The 16,357-nt window shown below is 35.1% G+C and overlaps 1 protein-coding gene across 3 annotated transcripts in view; it reads right to left on the bottom strand.

Annotated features, from left to right (window-relative positions):
* Positions 1-9,462: 9,462 nt before the first annotated feature.
* The window catches only part of LOC123552603 (GTPase-activating protein and VPS9 domain-containing protein 1-like), a 48,195-nt gene continuing 41,300 nt past the window's right edge, over positions 9,463-16,357 (bottom strand). For 2 of the 3 annotated variants that reach the window (XM_053525175.1, XM_045342346.2), the window contains exons 19-25: positions 15,631-15,824; positions 15,283-15,417; positions 13,567-13,690; positions 12,704-12,770; positions 11,828-11,942; positions 10,615-10,753; positions 9,463-10,269 (exon numbers count right to left, since the gene is read on the bottom strand). In XM_053525175.1, coding sequence (XP_053381150.1) covers positions 9,985-10,269; positions 10,615-10,753; positions 11,828-11,942; positions 12,704-12,770; positions 13,567-13,690; positions 15,283-15,417; positions 15,631-15,824 — 1,059 coding nt within the window. In that variant the 3' untranslated portion in view covers positions 9,463-9,984. The remainder of the gene's footprint in view (positions 10,270-10,614; positions 10,754-11,827; positions 11,943-12,703; positions 12,771-13,566; positions 13,691-15,282; positions 15,418-15,630; positions 15,825-16,357) is intronic. The other variant, XM_045342354.2, reaches the window with a different exon arrangement.

Raw genomic sequence — 16,357 nt, 5'->3', positions numbered from 1 at the left:
TTGCAATTCATATTAGTTTTTTACGTTTGTGCGCATACTAACAGTTTTAACTTTTTCGGCTAAATTTTTACTTACGCGATAAAATGCATGTATGCACACGTTAATTAATATGATATGTACCATCCTACCTGCAGCGACTGAGCCGCAGCAACGTTTAGAACGAACTCATCCGTGTGACTAGATAAAAGTAAGGGTGTGTACATTTAATTGAATTTAGATTATACTTTCGTTAATTTATTTGCAATGATCTGATTGCAAATAAAGCTTAAATTACATTCTAATTACTTGATATGTGTTTCATATTCATACAGGTGCAATGGACCACGGTATTAAAAATCTTGTCTCCCAAGTTTATGATTAGTTAAGCATGGATTCTTGCAGCGCATCTCACACGTGTGCCCTCGAGTCAATGTTTTAGCATACTTGATTGTATTTTTTTTTCGAATCTTGTCCATGAAAAAAAAACTGCAAGTAACTCCGTGAAATGAGTCCAAGATGTCTAGGTGCAGTGGGCGAGCTTTTTGTGGTAATTCAATAAAACAATAAGTTTTCGGACCCTGACGGCTTAATTAAGAAGGTCTCATATTGCTCACCTGTGTGTTTTGCATGTTGAACAATATTTTATGTTCGAGATGTAACTGGTCTGATACAGGTCGGAGCCTCTGCCTACTGTAACAGTGCTGTCTTGTGTGGGGGGGGGGGGGATCTATATGGACATATAAACAGGGGAAATAAATACTGCTTCAAAACATAAAAAATGTTGTAAACAGCACTGCAGTTTTAGCTCCTTTTATAAATCGTTTCAAAGTCTGAATCAGTTTTCGATGAAAGTTGTAAACGTTTTGGCAAAATGCAGCCCGTATGGGTCATGTATTTAACTTCAGTTTTGAGAGTTGCCCAGTAAAACATTTGAATTCAGGCCGTTGGTTTTAGCGAAGAATATATATGTGGTCACAAGACTGTTCCTGGGTAGAACCACCAACATGCCTAAGACATCTGTATGGCTTCCGAAACTGAGCCGGGTTTAGAACTCTTAAAAAATGGCGGCAAGTTATTCGAAGTTAGCGGCCATGGAGGCCCCCGTTCCTTTTCTTTGTCATAGCAATATATAGATCATTTTCGAAGTCCATAAAGGGAATAAAAGGCAGTTTTGGAACTTATGTTAAAACTTGCATTAAGATCCAAAGTGTTTGTAGGGAGGTTCAATTCAATGAATCCTTTAGTTTAAGAAATAATGAAGAAAAGTTTTTCCGAGACATTTTTCACATGGAGAAAGTAAATAAGTTTGTAAAAGGACAACTCAAGAGTTAGGAGACCTGGTCTTATGATTCTAAAAGCCTGTAACGAGTTTTAATTATGAGAGTATTATCTCTATCAGCTCCAGAGATATTTAATGAAAACGATTCGTGATGGATGTGGTCGGATAAAGGGATTTCCAGGGGTGGGATAACTTGTTTACTGGGGGTATAATGAATTGATTGCATCATTACCATATATATTTGTTAAGAACTCAATAGTGTTAAACACTAAATTTGACAATTTTATGGGCTATAATTCTTGCAGCAATGGTGAAACATAGCTGGCTCAGAGAAGGAAAAACTTTCCTGTGCTACTGAACTTCTCTGTAAGGCAAGGCCATGTTTACTGTGAAGCTGAGTGCTATGACATTCACATGTAAATATTCATGACTGATGCCACATTGAAGACATCAGGTATCCTTATGTAAACCCTTACCCTGCTAAATTTCTATAATGAACTTGTCCATCTTTCAATTTGGACAGTACCATTAACTATTAAACGAAGTGCTTACCAAAAAGATACTGACTGAATGATGAACAGTGCAGATCATAAAAATTCACGGATGTGCAGGCTGATCATGATCTAAACTGGTCGCAAAGGCAGGATCAAAATAAAATTGTGTCCAGCATGGTAAGGTTTAAATCAGAAGAGATAAATATTCGGAGACATAACAAAATGCAATTTTAAGACAGCTTTTTACTTTGTAATATACATATCTCTCATAATTATACAAAAACAATTCTTAGCCTCATATGCAGTAAATCAATTTAAATATGCTAAAATATATAATGCAAATTTGATTATTACACACACAAATAATTAAGTTTCCCGACATTATATATACATAAAAATTTACATAAAGAACAACAGTAAGTTACTGAAAATGAAAGCACTTGCAAAAAATAAAATTAAAACTAGAATACAGGCAAGCCATTCAAAGTGTACTATTACATGACATAAATAAATTCTTCAAGTTTTGACTTCAGCCTAACAGATTTTACTGTTAAACTATACACTGATCAATAGCACAAACTATCGCCCTGCTATTTATATATACTGTAACTTTCGCCCTGCTATTTATATATGCTGTAACTGATAACAATGAGAGCTTAACATAAACAGTACAGGACTTCTCAAGATCATTATAAGTAGATTTCTCTGAACTTTTCAGTGAAATTTCCTGAAAGTGAATTTATTATTTAACAGTTTTACAATGTTGATAAAATCTGACAAGGACACTGACTAATTTTAACAAAAATCATGACATAATCAGTACAGATGTGTTATGGAAAAACAAGGTGGCTTTTAATCTTTTAAAAAAAGTTGTAAATAAAGACAAAACAAGAGCACTACATGTGGGTGCCAATACTTCTATATTAAGTGCTTGACATAAGGCAATATGCAAACAAAAAATTATGCTACATGGCCTTTCTACTCACCTACAGATGATGAAAAAATGTATAAAGAAAAACACTTCGGTAGTATTCCAAAAAGCAGAGCTAAAGAAAAATAACAATTTTCAAGTTAAAAAGTGCCATAATTCTGACAATATGCAAGTGAGAGTTACTGTTCTTTTTCTGCTTATTCATATAAACATGAGAAACAAATGTATGAAGTTTCAATGCAATAGCTCTTACAGCTTTCAGAATATTAGATCTTGCATTATGTACCTTATTCATATGACTAAAATTCCTTGAAATTTGGTCATCTGAAAAAATCTAATATCACAGTAGATCAGCATGACTAAAATTGGTCCATGCAGCTTTCTGGATTATGGGTAATGAAATAAACCTGTTATATAGGCTAAATATCACATAAATTCTGAATGACACAATCACAAAATCTGTTTTAAAACGCCCATTTTTTCCCCATACTTATCCACAGAATATTTTCCTGTGTTAAGAAACCACCTGTCAACAAAGACCAATTTTTAATATTTTCTAAGGGCAGTCTTTATTGACAGGTTTGACTGTACTTGAAAAAACATTTTGTCATATAGAGTCAGACCACCTCTACATAGGGACCACCTGGCTCCAAAGACTACTTATTTTGTGTTTTAACATTTACATTGTATTTCAATCTATGAATAAAGTCCACTTCTTGTCTCTCCCAAGGGTGGTCTTTATAGACAGGTTTGACTGTATATCAATAAATAAGGGCAGCAACTATGTCGACAGAATGGGCATATAACACAGAACTTAGATATGACCTTTACTACATGAATGTTATTATGTCACAATTGTTTTACAATAAATGAGCCGCACCATGAGGAAACCAACATAGTGCATTTGCGACCAGCATCGATCCAGACCAGCCTGCGCATCCGTGTAGTCTGGTCAGGATCCATGCTGTTCACTGACAGTTTCTCTAATTGCAATAGGCTTTGAAAGTGAATAGCATGGATCCTGACCAGACTGCACGGATGCGCAGGCTGGTCTGGATCCATGCTAGTTGCAAATGCACAATGTTGGTTTTCTCATGGTGCGGCTCAAATATTTTTACAGATAATCAAGTAATGCATTTTGTGACTCATCAACAGACTGAACAATTTTTTTACATGTGCAAATTAAAAAAACAAGGGTTACAACAAAAACACAAACAATTTTCCTATCACAGTCGTAACAAAACACAATCTTAAGATATAACATATTCCTATTTCAAAACTGTACACTAAATAGCATTTTGGTAACACATTTACTGACACAACATACTTATGGACAACCAAACTTCTCAAAACTCCAGAACGACCTTTAGAATGAAAACAGAAAATTTTATAGTTTCTCCAATCATATCATGTTGATAAGAGTTGAACCTGCCTTAGTAGTCACCTGTATAAAACAGCCACTTGCCTTAAGCTGCCAGTCAGATAAATTCCCAAATTGACTTTTTGTTCTAATTTCAACTTGTCTTTAGCAGCCATCTCCCTTAAGCAGCCAGAATGCACTGCTCCCTTGGCTGGCTGCATAGGACAAGTTTGACTGTATTTCATATAGAAATAACACTGACAAGAAATATCAACAATAACTGAATTGTTTCTATTCAAAATACTGATTTTGGTTTCGATAAAAAAAATTATTGTACTTTTAATGCTTTTGGGCCTTACAGCACTTTTTGGGCCATTTAATAATTTTGGGCCTTCAAAATGTTAGTTATAGGGCAACTTTGAGAAAATAAGAATCCTGTATGGAAAGAAATAAATGACTGTAAACAATGAATCAGGAAGAAAGTAGTTTCCAACTAGTATACCGTGGCATTTTTACTTATAAAAGACAATTACTAATTTAAAACAAAAATAACCAGGGATATACCCTGCCCCTCTCCTCCCCACTGACATCAAAATGTGAATTTAGAAAGGCTTATAGAATTTTTTAGACAAAGAAATAGCCCAATTAATTCCAGCCCACTATCTATTTTAACAAGGTCATACGCTGGGAATTGAAAGTAATACAACCAATCTAAAATCATTTGATTTTAAGTACTTGTTTTAATACTGAACTCCTGAAAAAGAACTATCCAATAAAATCATTCGTTTATGAAATACTAACAGCAGTTGTACTGACTTTCTGAAAGAGTACCCAACAATAAACTAGCTATTGCTTTTGCAAAATAAACATGTAACATACTACAACAAGACTGAGTATTGTAACAAGTAAACAAATACTGATCAAGACACCAAAACAGGACAATTCAAGGGTACTATTTTCTAAAAAAATAAATAAAATCATAGTTAAATCATTTCTAGGTATATAAAAGCATTTAACCTCTATACAGTATGCTGAATACAAATGGCCAATGTACACTGAACTTGACCTCAACTGACCTTAACTAAGAATCTGATAAGAATCTGAGGTTTCTTTATCAAAAATGCCATTTAGAAATAAACACTTACTAAATTTGCAGCGGGAGCTTTAGTGTTAGTCAGACAGTTGAAATGAATACAAAGATGGAATCTTTAGTTGTATTTCATCATATTCTTTAACTACTAACATATATCATACTGAGTTCTTGTATTTCATAAATCAAGGGCCGATTGGAAAACTGTCATAACACCTAGATTAATATGAATTATGACAGTTTTCCTAGACAGGTCACCATTTAAAAACGTTTTGAAATTCTGATGGTTGGTCATTTTGGAGGCAAGCATATTTAACCTTTAGCCTACTGGCAGCAAGTGATTCTGCCTCTGTGACCAGTGCAGACAAAACCGTGCAGGCTGATCATGGTCTGCACTGTTCGCTATTCAGTCAGTATCTTTTTGGTAAGTACCCCTTTTAACAGTTAACGGTACTGTCCAAACTGAAAGATGCACAAGTTCGTTATAGAAATTCAGCACGGTAAAAGTTAAAAATAAAAAGTAAAAGCACTTTCAATAAGTATTGACTATCCTTTCCACAAATAAGCCACTAAAAACATGGATATTCTTGACAAAAATGGATATTAATGTCGTTGTGTTGTTGTGCATGATGACTAAATGCATGAATTCAAACATGAATACAAACATGATTTCCAGAGAACTTATGCATAACTTTACGATAATTACAAAGTAAATGTGAACATCTTAAGTTAAATTTACACATATATTTAGCATTTTAAGAATGTACAACTTCGGTCAACACATACATGTATGTAGTAACAATTAAATGTAGGACAATTTAACACATACAATAGCCTTTTTGGTACATACAACATTTTTAGGCAAGTGTAGTAAGAAATGAATGTCAGAAAGTCCCTAAAACCCTTATTTTAATATACCTGCTAACATGTGATATTCACTGTTGTATTAAAAAAGAAAAGAAAAAACAACAACATAAAAATGCAAAAATGATCAGGTTAAAAGTAGTTCTGCATGTTTCAACAGAAGTATTTTCTGCAATGTAGAATTTGACTTGACCCTATTTTTCAAAGGGTTATCCTTAAAAAATTCTATAACAATCTCATTTGAGGTCCAAATTTTTCAAATTCATATTGAAAAAAAACCCAAAAAACTAACACATGGCATTATCTTTTAACTGGCTGAATTTTCTAAAGATATCATCTCACTTTGAAAAGTCAGGGTTAACCCTTACCAACTGACTGTTAAAAGGGGTGCTTACCAAAAAGATACTGACTGAATGGCTAACAGTGCAGATCATGATCAGACTGCATGGATGTGCAAGCTGATCATAATCTACACTGGTCACAAAGGCCAGAATCAGTTGTGTACAGCATGATAAGGGTTAAGTCGAATTCTACATTGTAGTAAGTACATGTATTTGTATAGATGAACCTCTGTTAGCCACCACCTGTATTATATAAATAGAGGATATTTGTTTGTTTTTCGTGAATATGGAATATATCTCACTGAGAAGTGAGAAAATTTCAAATATTTTCACTAGCACATAGATATATTCCATATTCACGAAAAACAAACAAATTTTCTTTTTATTTTATGCTCAATTACGTTGAGATGTGCATTTTGCAACAATTTTTAATCTCAGCGCGGGAAACAGACGTGCGTAAACAGACATGACGTCAGACGTGTTGTGACGTTATAAAGACGCACACAACATAAAGTTCAATTTTATTTTATTTTTGGCTGCATAACGTTATGAAATTCTCATTAAGTAAAATGATTTGAATAGAGAAATATACTATAAAGAACAATGTGCGACTATAATTTTCATCCTGTTTTAAGCAAATAATTTAAAATTCATACACAATGTATAAGGGGGCGGAGCTATATCTCTCACAGTGTGAAAATATAGATTTCATATTTTCACAGTGTGAGTGATGAGATATGAAAATATTTAACTGATAGAATACAGTATTTCATTAGTTAGCATAAAATAAATACTTGCTATCAGCAGCCAAACAACATTAATTTTTCTTATTTCCACTTGACATAATCAGCCACCTGCTTTAAACTGACATACTGTGCTACTCCCTTGGCCAACTGCTTCTTACAGGTTCTATCACGAATGAAAGGGCCTGTGTGCTTATTTCTGAGACAAATGCCCATGAATATAACAATCCACAACTAGAATGTGTCTGTAGGACACAGGGTGTGCCCCCCACTGGTACATTTGTCACAAATAAGTGGCAATAATTCAAATGTTTGCAGTCTTAATGGGGTATAGCCTCAACAAACATTTTATGAAAAGGATTCATTATTCTAGGCGCTATACTTTTTGAGCAATGAGCATCACAAACAAAAAATCCACTATTTTGGCTATTTCAAGGGCCATAACTCTGTACTAAGAGCTAAGGTTCTCAAGAAGAATGCTAAGTGTGCAAGGTCACATCACGATAAAGACTCCAGCAAGGTTTCCTGAATTTACATCAAATACTTTTTCAGCTAGATATATAATTAGGTGAAAAAGTGCATTTTTTTACTATTTCAGGGGCCATAACTTTAAAAATAAGGGGTGGAGCCAGACAAAAAATTAGAGGTGTGCAAGTTTATATCATGATAAAGACTTATGCGAGTTTTCAACCATTTATATTAAATACTTTTTGAGCTAGGTGTGTCACAAGGTGAAAATGTACATTTTTGACTATTTCAGGGGCCATAACTCTAAAAATAGGGGGCGGACCCATATGAAAAATAGGAGGTGCACAAGTTCATATCATGATTAAGACTCATGCAAGGTTTCATGAATATATATCAAATACTTTTTGAGCTAGGCATGTCACAAGGTGAAAATGTGCATTTTTGACTACTTCAGGGGCCATAACTCTGAAATTGGGGGCAGACCCAAATGAAAAATAGGAGGTGCGCATGTTCATATCATGATTAAGACTCGTGCAAGGTTTCATGAATCTATATCAAATACTTTTTGAGCTAGGCGTGTCACAAGGTGAAAATGTGTATTTTTGACTATTTCAGGGGCCATAACTCTGAAAATAGGGGTGGAGCCAGATGATAAATAGGAGGTGCACAAGTTCATATCATGATTAAGACATGCAAGGTTTCATGAGTCTATATCAAATACTTTTTGAGCTAGGCATGTCACAAGGTGAAAATGTGCATTTTTGACTATTTCAGGGGCCATAACTCTGAAAATAGAGGGCGGAGCCAGATGAAAAATAGGAGGTGCGCAAGTTCATATCATGATTAAGACTCATGCAAGGTTTCATGAATCTATATCAAATACTTTTTGAGCTAGGCGTGTCACAAGGTCAAAATGTGCATTTTTGACTATTTCAGGGGCCATAACTCTAAAAATAGGGGGTGGAGCCAGACGAAAAATAGGAGGTGCGCAAGTTCATATCATGATAAAGACTCATGCAAGGTTTCATCAATTTATATCAAATACTTTTCGAGCTAGGCGCGTCACGAACTTTGGACGGACGGACGGACAGACGGAAGGACGCACGGACAAGAGCAAATCTATATGCCCCCACCACTCATGGGGGGGCACAAACATCAATTTTTTGACATCTTTTTGTGTGTCAGTATTTTATTCTTATATTTAATTTTCAGAAAGGTAGAAAAGCTGCCAGCTTTTTTAATCATCACTTGCGCTGTGATTTAAATTTCAAAATTCCACATCTGGTCTTTATTCTCTGCTAAACAGAAAATAACACCTTGCCATCACTTCCAATTTTTCATACATGCAGAACTACCTTAAATGTAATGTTTTATAACTGAATTTTATAATTTCAAATTAAGCAGGTACTGGGGAGGTGGGGAAAGGGTGTTGTCCATTTACGTAATACTGTGCAGTGGGATTTCTTTTATGGGGATCTTGTCAATTTAACATACTAGTATAGGAATCATGCAGAAATATTTCTTTTGAGTAAAACATCAAATCTGATGCAATTTTTCCTATGGAGTAAGAACCATGTAGAACACATGTTAGTTTCAATTCTTATAAAAAAAAAATGACAGAGGTAAAAAGGTCATAATAAAGCAAGCCCTGAGTAGCTAATATTAAATATTGTGCAACAAGAAAAATTTTTGCCATAAACTTCACCCTTTTTGTAAAAAGTAAATGAGCCGTGCCATTGGGAAAATCAACATAGTGGGTTTGCGACCAGCATGGATCCAGACCAGCCTGCGCATCTGCGCAGTCTGGTCAGAATCCATGCTGTTCGCTAACAGTTTCTCTAATTGCAATAGGCTTTTAAAGCGAACAGCATGGATCCTGACCAGACTGCGTGGATGTGCAGGCTTGTCTGGATCCATGCTGGTCACAAACCCACTATGTTGGTTTTGTCATGGCACGGCTCAAATAATATTTTATCATGTGGCATATGCATATGCAGCATGTTTCATTCAACAACAAATTTCACATTTCTTTTTTATTGGCATAACCAGGATGATTTAACATCTACGAAATCAGAGATCAAAACAGCAATTTCACTGTCTTTTTTTCCCAAAATTAATCTCCTATTCATTAATTTCTTGCATAATTTTTCAAGTTCTGAAATATTCCTCCATTAAAAGTTATCACATTTCTTGCATATTCTTTTGTACTTCTGAAATATTTGTAGATCAAGATTTGTTTCTTAATAAAAAGCAACGGAGAAAATAACTGGACACTTCAATCTGTTGTATTAGATAAGGGCAGAATGGAAAAAATGTAAATATTCATCTCTATTAAGGCCCTCTGTGTGTGTAAAAAGCACTGCTATAAATAATTTGCAATATATATATATAACTATTCTGTATTCAACATAAATTATTTATAATTTCCTAGAAATTTAAGCCATTGAATCCCTCTGGTAATCCATCGTTTTGATAAATTCTACGGCACCTACGAATTGCATCCACCAGTACTGCTCTTCCCCTTGTAGACGGTCCTGGAAAAAACTGTTCACATATTGTATAGTCGATAATAAACACGGAGGATTTGCTTTTATTATCACAAATATAAACACCGGAGTAAAATCGTCTGCGGCCGGAACAGATTTTTCGTTCGCCATGCTCAGTAAGTTCATAATAGTTGCAGCACAACGTTGCACACATTTGACCTTATCTTTTGGTGTCTGTAAAAAAGCATAATTTAAATTTTAATGAAGTTTTTCAAGCAAATCGTAGTAAACAAATGAAAATTAACATTAAAGAACATTCCAACTTACTCGATGCCTAGAAAATACTTATTGACTCTCTCGATTTATTTTAATGCCCCTAAAATTACACTTCCATTTTGCACCCTGGAAAAACCTTAAAGAAATGTTAACAGTAACTATAATACAATATAATACAAAACCATTCAACATAACAACTATTTAATGCATCAGAAACACCAGTTCATTGCCAGCAGTAATATATCAGACTGACTTAAAGCTTACGTGCCAAATATTCAAGATAAATCGTGAATAAATCCGTACCTTGTATGCATTGATCATGTAGAGTTCTCTCTGTGCCGCTGGCCAGGGACATTCTAAGTGGTACATTTTGGGTATTTTCAGGTCCTTGTGGTCCGGAGTGATAATTTTGCTGAGTTCTTTGACATGTTGTTGTAAAATTCTGGAAGAGATAACCAGGTTTATATCTAAAACTATCACCACGTTTTTATCTAAATCTGCTTATAATGGTCAATTAATATGTGTGATTCAAATTATCTAAATCGTATTTCGATTTCAACATTCAACTGAATAATGCACATACGAAGGCCACTGCGCGAAAACCAACATTAGGGCTATGTAACCAGTATGGCTCCAGGTAAGTGCACATCCAAACTGTTAGCTTATATCCAAATACATACTATATGTTAATCAATTTCAGCATTTATATCCAACTGATGTGCGAACGGTATAATCCAGATGACAGTACAAAAAGTTAGTCCTTAAGTTGGTTTTTGGACAACGGCAGAATTATTCACATCTCAACAGCAGCATCAGAAAATATCTAAATTCAGATGTAAAGGGCTGTGCATTTAGATATATATTTTCAAAACAAAAAGCATCATAAGTGATATAGTAATATTTATTTAAGTTGATATTAGTAGTATCATACAATATTAAAATAGGGGTCGAACCAATAATATTTCTTGTATTTTCCCTTATTAATGCTGATACTGTTGGAGATAGGCCCCTTTAGGCTTTCAAAATATATATTTCTCATAGGAGATTAAAGTTCATCTGCTGACCTCTGCTACACATTCATTACTGATCACCATCTACATATAATATGTATTAACACTATCATTAAAGATTAAATACATACTTGTTACCCTAGCAGTCCTGAAATGACAGTCGGTAATTTCCATTCAGTTATGTTTTTCTCCATGTGACTTTGGCATTCTCTGACTGTTTCAATAAATCACTGCTTGTATGACTTACATAAAGGGCAGACAAGTACTGTTACAAGAGTTGAGAATACGACAGAACTTTCCGATTGTCAAAACAAGTTCAATATCTTAAGGCAATTGTTTTCAACAAAGGCAACTTTTTTATGCAAATATTCCACACAGAAACAACCTCAGACCCACAAAAAACCTCTAATTTTCCAACAGGTGTTGCTCTTTAAAGGTGCAACTGTATTCCTTGGACCTAGCTATTTAAGATATCATTAAAGCTATAGATAATCCAAGCAACTTACTGATCTCTGAGAATGTCACCATCTCCATTTGGAAACATGGCATGGGTATATATACGAGACATCAAGTAACGCTCTATTGCCAGACCAGCATCATCTAACTGGTTCTCGCTAGCAGCTGCCGACAATAAAATAAGCCATGTTAGGTATGATCTTCAGATACAATTCTAAATTTTTCTTGCAGAATGACGTAATATGAAAAGTGTAAGAAAAACAATTTATCAACAGTATATCAGTTATAAACTAGAGATGCTTTTGAGAAAAGCGCATGTCTCCCACAACTGCAACATTGAAAAATGTCTAGTTTCTCTCGATGGCTTTGATGAATGGACCCCATAGAAAAATGTCTAGTTTCTCTCGATGGCTGTGATGAATGGATCCAATCAGTAATTCAAGGGCCATAATTCAAAAGTGCCTCGGCGGATCTGGCTAGTTATCGAACTTGGCCAAGGTCTCATGGTCAAACACATTTTGTTCAAGTTTGGTGAAGATCAGATGAGAAATGTTCGACTTAGAGTGCGGACAAGCTTTGTGACAGACACACACACAGACTGGAGTAAATCAATATGTCTCCCACACCACTGTGTGGTGGGAGACATAATTACAACTTAAAAGTAATATTCAAGACTTGCACAACAATTAAACCTTGCACAGTTGTTTCTTAACTTCTTGCAATGGGATCAAATATTAACATAATCTCTGAGAGTTTACAGCAAGTTGGGCTTCCATGGGGGAACAACAGGTGTCAGATCTGCATGCTATTTCACATTTTGTTATCAGTATCTTTATTAAATGTACTTGATCATAACATGCTTTCTGATTTCACAAAAATCTCCTTTTTATCTTATTACCATGTTACCATAATAAGAAATTACTTACCTTGCCAAATGACATCTCTGTTCATTTTCTGGTACAGAAATTGCAGAAATCTCTCCAGAAGGTCAGTCTGTAAAATATTCAAGAATTTAGGGATCATGCAAGGTGTTGTGCTACCTCCCCTCAAGTCTACAGTTTTTATTAAAACATCAAAGATTACAGTACTGTATCATATGTATGCTATTTTTAACAAACTTTTATGCCCACAGTCTATTTTATATACTGTAAAATCATTTAATTCCATGAGCAAATAATTTTGTGGTTTTTGGTCAAATGGCTATTTCGTGGGGATATGAATTTGTGGATTTAAAATGTTGAATATACAAAGAATGGGAGAATTTGTTTGTTCATTGGGATGTAATTTTGTAGATTGGCTCAACCACGAAAACCTCCAAAACTAGACCCCCATGAAAGTGAATAATTTCAAAGTCACCTTCTAAAAATGAAACTCAAAAGAAAACTGAACTTCTTACATGAATCTTAAAAAAGTAGCTGTTAGTGAGCCTAACAATTTCTTTCCATGTTTAATGACAGTAACATAATTTCTATTTTTGATATATTTTCTACCTTTGAATGAAACAACTCTTGAGACAAAATATTACCATGGAACCTATTTGCAAATCTGCATTATCCAAACTAACTATTTCCAAGATAAACCATCTTCACTTTTTCCAGACTGGTATACTATTTATTTTATCCCGACAAACACAAATTCTGGACTGGTACACTTATTTTATCCAAACAAACACTGATTCCAGACTGGTACACTTTTGATTTATCCAAAACCAAAGTCCAGACTGGTACTTTTTATTTCATCCAGCAAACACACTAAGTACTCAGAACTACACATTATGACAAAAATTTACCTTTTCATCAGACACTGTTAACTTTTGGAAGTCAGCTATAAAGCTCATGACGTGTTTCTCCCAGAATTCCAGGAACAACCTCACACATACACTTGTCATGTGCTTGTTGTAAATCTCCTTCTCTCTGAAATCAAAAGTACAACTGAAGAACAATCTAATAAACATCAGTTTTCAAAGCAATTCAATAACAGCAACTAAAAATTAAAAACCACTCAGTTGGAGACATATTTTTTACTATTTTTCTTACCTAAACTCTCCCCAAAAGATTCTGTTAAATCATTAATATTCGTGGGTGACAAATTTTTGTGGATTTCATGGTTGTGTCAATCCATGAAATTAAATCCTAACAAACAGGTTTAATTCCCATGTATTGTACATTCAAATTCCAAATCCACAAATTTATACTGCATAAAATAGCCGTTTTGAAAAAAAAATTTCATGCCCATCAAATTAAATGATTTCAGAGTTCACTATTCAATAAATGTGAGGAAACACAAGTCAACTTTGGATCAGGGCCTTTGTTTTTGTTCAAATTACCATTTTCTAGTTCAGTACAGAATTGCACTGCATGGAATTCTTCTACTTTTAAAGGAAAAAGTTACCTGTGGGAACACACTTTCATGAAGAACCAGCCTTTAATGTATTTATCAGTTTATAAAGCATAATTAGGGTACAACTCATCCTTGTTAGATTTATCTCAGTCCTCGGGGAAAAAAAATCCATTTCTATTTTTTGCTTTACCTATAAACATTTTTATCTTGAAATATTCCAACATAAAAATGTCTTGTGAAACCAGAACAAGAGTGCCAGACTGTCACAAAATACGCCCGTCATCAAACTTGGCCTAATTCAAGGGCCATAATCCAAGAGTGCCTGGGGCGATTTGGGTGGTTATCGAACTTGATATTATGCCCATAAACATTGTCAGCAAGTTTGGTGAAGATCAGATGAAAACTGTTCGACTTGGAGAGCGGACAAGGCTAAATTCCCCGTTTTTTGTGTAATTCAAGGGCCATAATCCAAGAGTGCCTTGGGCAATTTGGCTGGTTATCAAACTTGGCCGAGATATTATGCCCACAAACATTGTCAGCAAATTTGGTGAAGATTGGATGAAAACTGTTCTACTTGGAGAGCGGACAAGTCTAAATTCTCAGTTTTTTTGAGTAATTCAAGGGCCATAATCCAAGAGTGTCTGGGGCGATTTGAGTGGTTATCGAACTTGGCCGAGATATTATGCCCAAAAACATTGTCAGGAAGTTTGGTGAAGATTGGATGAGAACTGTTCGACTTAGAGAGCGGACATGCTTTGGACGCCGACCGCCTGCCTGCCATGGGTATTCACAATACGCCCTGCTCTTTCAGAGACAGGCATATAAAAAGTAAGATATTCCAACCTCAGACCTATAGTTAATTTAGTATATATTCTGTTTTGTAAAATGACCAATTAAAAAGTTAATAATTGAGCCGTGCCATGGGAAAACCAACATAGTGGCTTTGCAACCAGCATGGATCCAGACCAGCCTGCGCATCCGCGCAGTCTGGTCAGGATCCATGCTGTTCGCTAACGGTTTCTCTAATTGCTATAGGCTTTGAAAGCGAACAGCATGGATCCTGACCAGACTGCGCGGATGCGCAGGCTGGTCTGGATCCATGCTGGTCGCAAAGCCACTATGTTGGTTTTCCCATGGCACGGCTCATATGATTTATGGTATTTACCTTTTAATTCTACTCTGAAGTCTATGTATATGAGACAGTGTATTCAACAATCCTTGTTTACATCTGACTAGGTACGAGACATAGCTAGACCTGCTACGGTAATCCTCCTGTAGAGATCTGACCAGCTTCTTACATCTGAAAATGAAAACATCTAAGTGAGAACAAAGTGACTCTTAGTTTTAGTTTTTGTTTAGTATCTTGCTTAAATGTCATGAATTTGTCATTCATGTAATTTGTTTCGTTTTGTTTCATTCCCATCCAAACGATATCATCATAAGGCAGCTTTCCCCTTTTAACAATTGATGACAGATTCAATAATGCAAAATCAGTATAATCAGAATTACATACCCTTCACTGTCAAACTGTCTTACACAACGTAGCGCCTCATGTAACTGAGCTATGGTGTCTTTATTCTGCAGATTTATGGCCTCAGAAAGTTGTGTACGCAGTAAGTTCACCAGATCGTTGTTGTCCCGATTCATATCCAATTCTCTAGGACTGTACGTTACTGTACTGTGTGCAAATATACTGTAACCTACTTGCTGTAATAATAAAATATGAGATTTTAACCTTTATCCTGCTAAATATCTAAAATGGACTATTCCATCATTCAATCTGGACTGTACCACTTATTATTCTAACGGGTGTTCACTGAAAATTTACAGACTGAATATGGACGTGCAGGCTGATCTTGGTCTGCACAGGTCGCAAGGCAGAATCACTTGCCGCCAGCAGGTTAAAGGTTAACAAACAAGCATATAAGTCTGATGACTGTATGTCAAATAGCCTTAAAAAAATTAAGATTTTTTAAAGCATCATCTTGATGAAAATTTACAAACACACTTGGTAAGAGTAAGCTGTTAAAACTATTCTTAATCAAGTTTGCTTGTGTCCATGTTACATAAAACAAGAGCTGTCTCCATAGGATGACACATGCCCCCCAATGGCACTTTGAATGAATAGTTATGGCCGATGTTAGAGTTTAGGACCTTTGACCTACGTAGCTGGGTCTTGCGCGCGACACGTCGTCTTACTGTGTCACACATTCATGCGTAGTTATTTTAAAATCCATGCA

This window comes from Mercenaria mercenaria, chromosome 15 (genome assembly GCF_021730395.1).
Source record: "Mercenaria mercenaria strain notata chromosome 15, MADL_Memer_1, whole genome shotgun sequence".
In the NCBI taxonomy this organism is placed as follows: Eukaryota; Metazoa; Mollusca; class Bivalvia; order Venerida; family Veneridae; genus Mercenaria; species Mercenaria mercenaria.
This window is presented reverse-complemented; position numbering and strand designations above follow the sequence as displayed.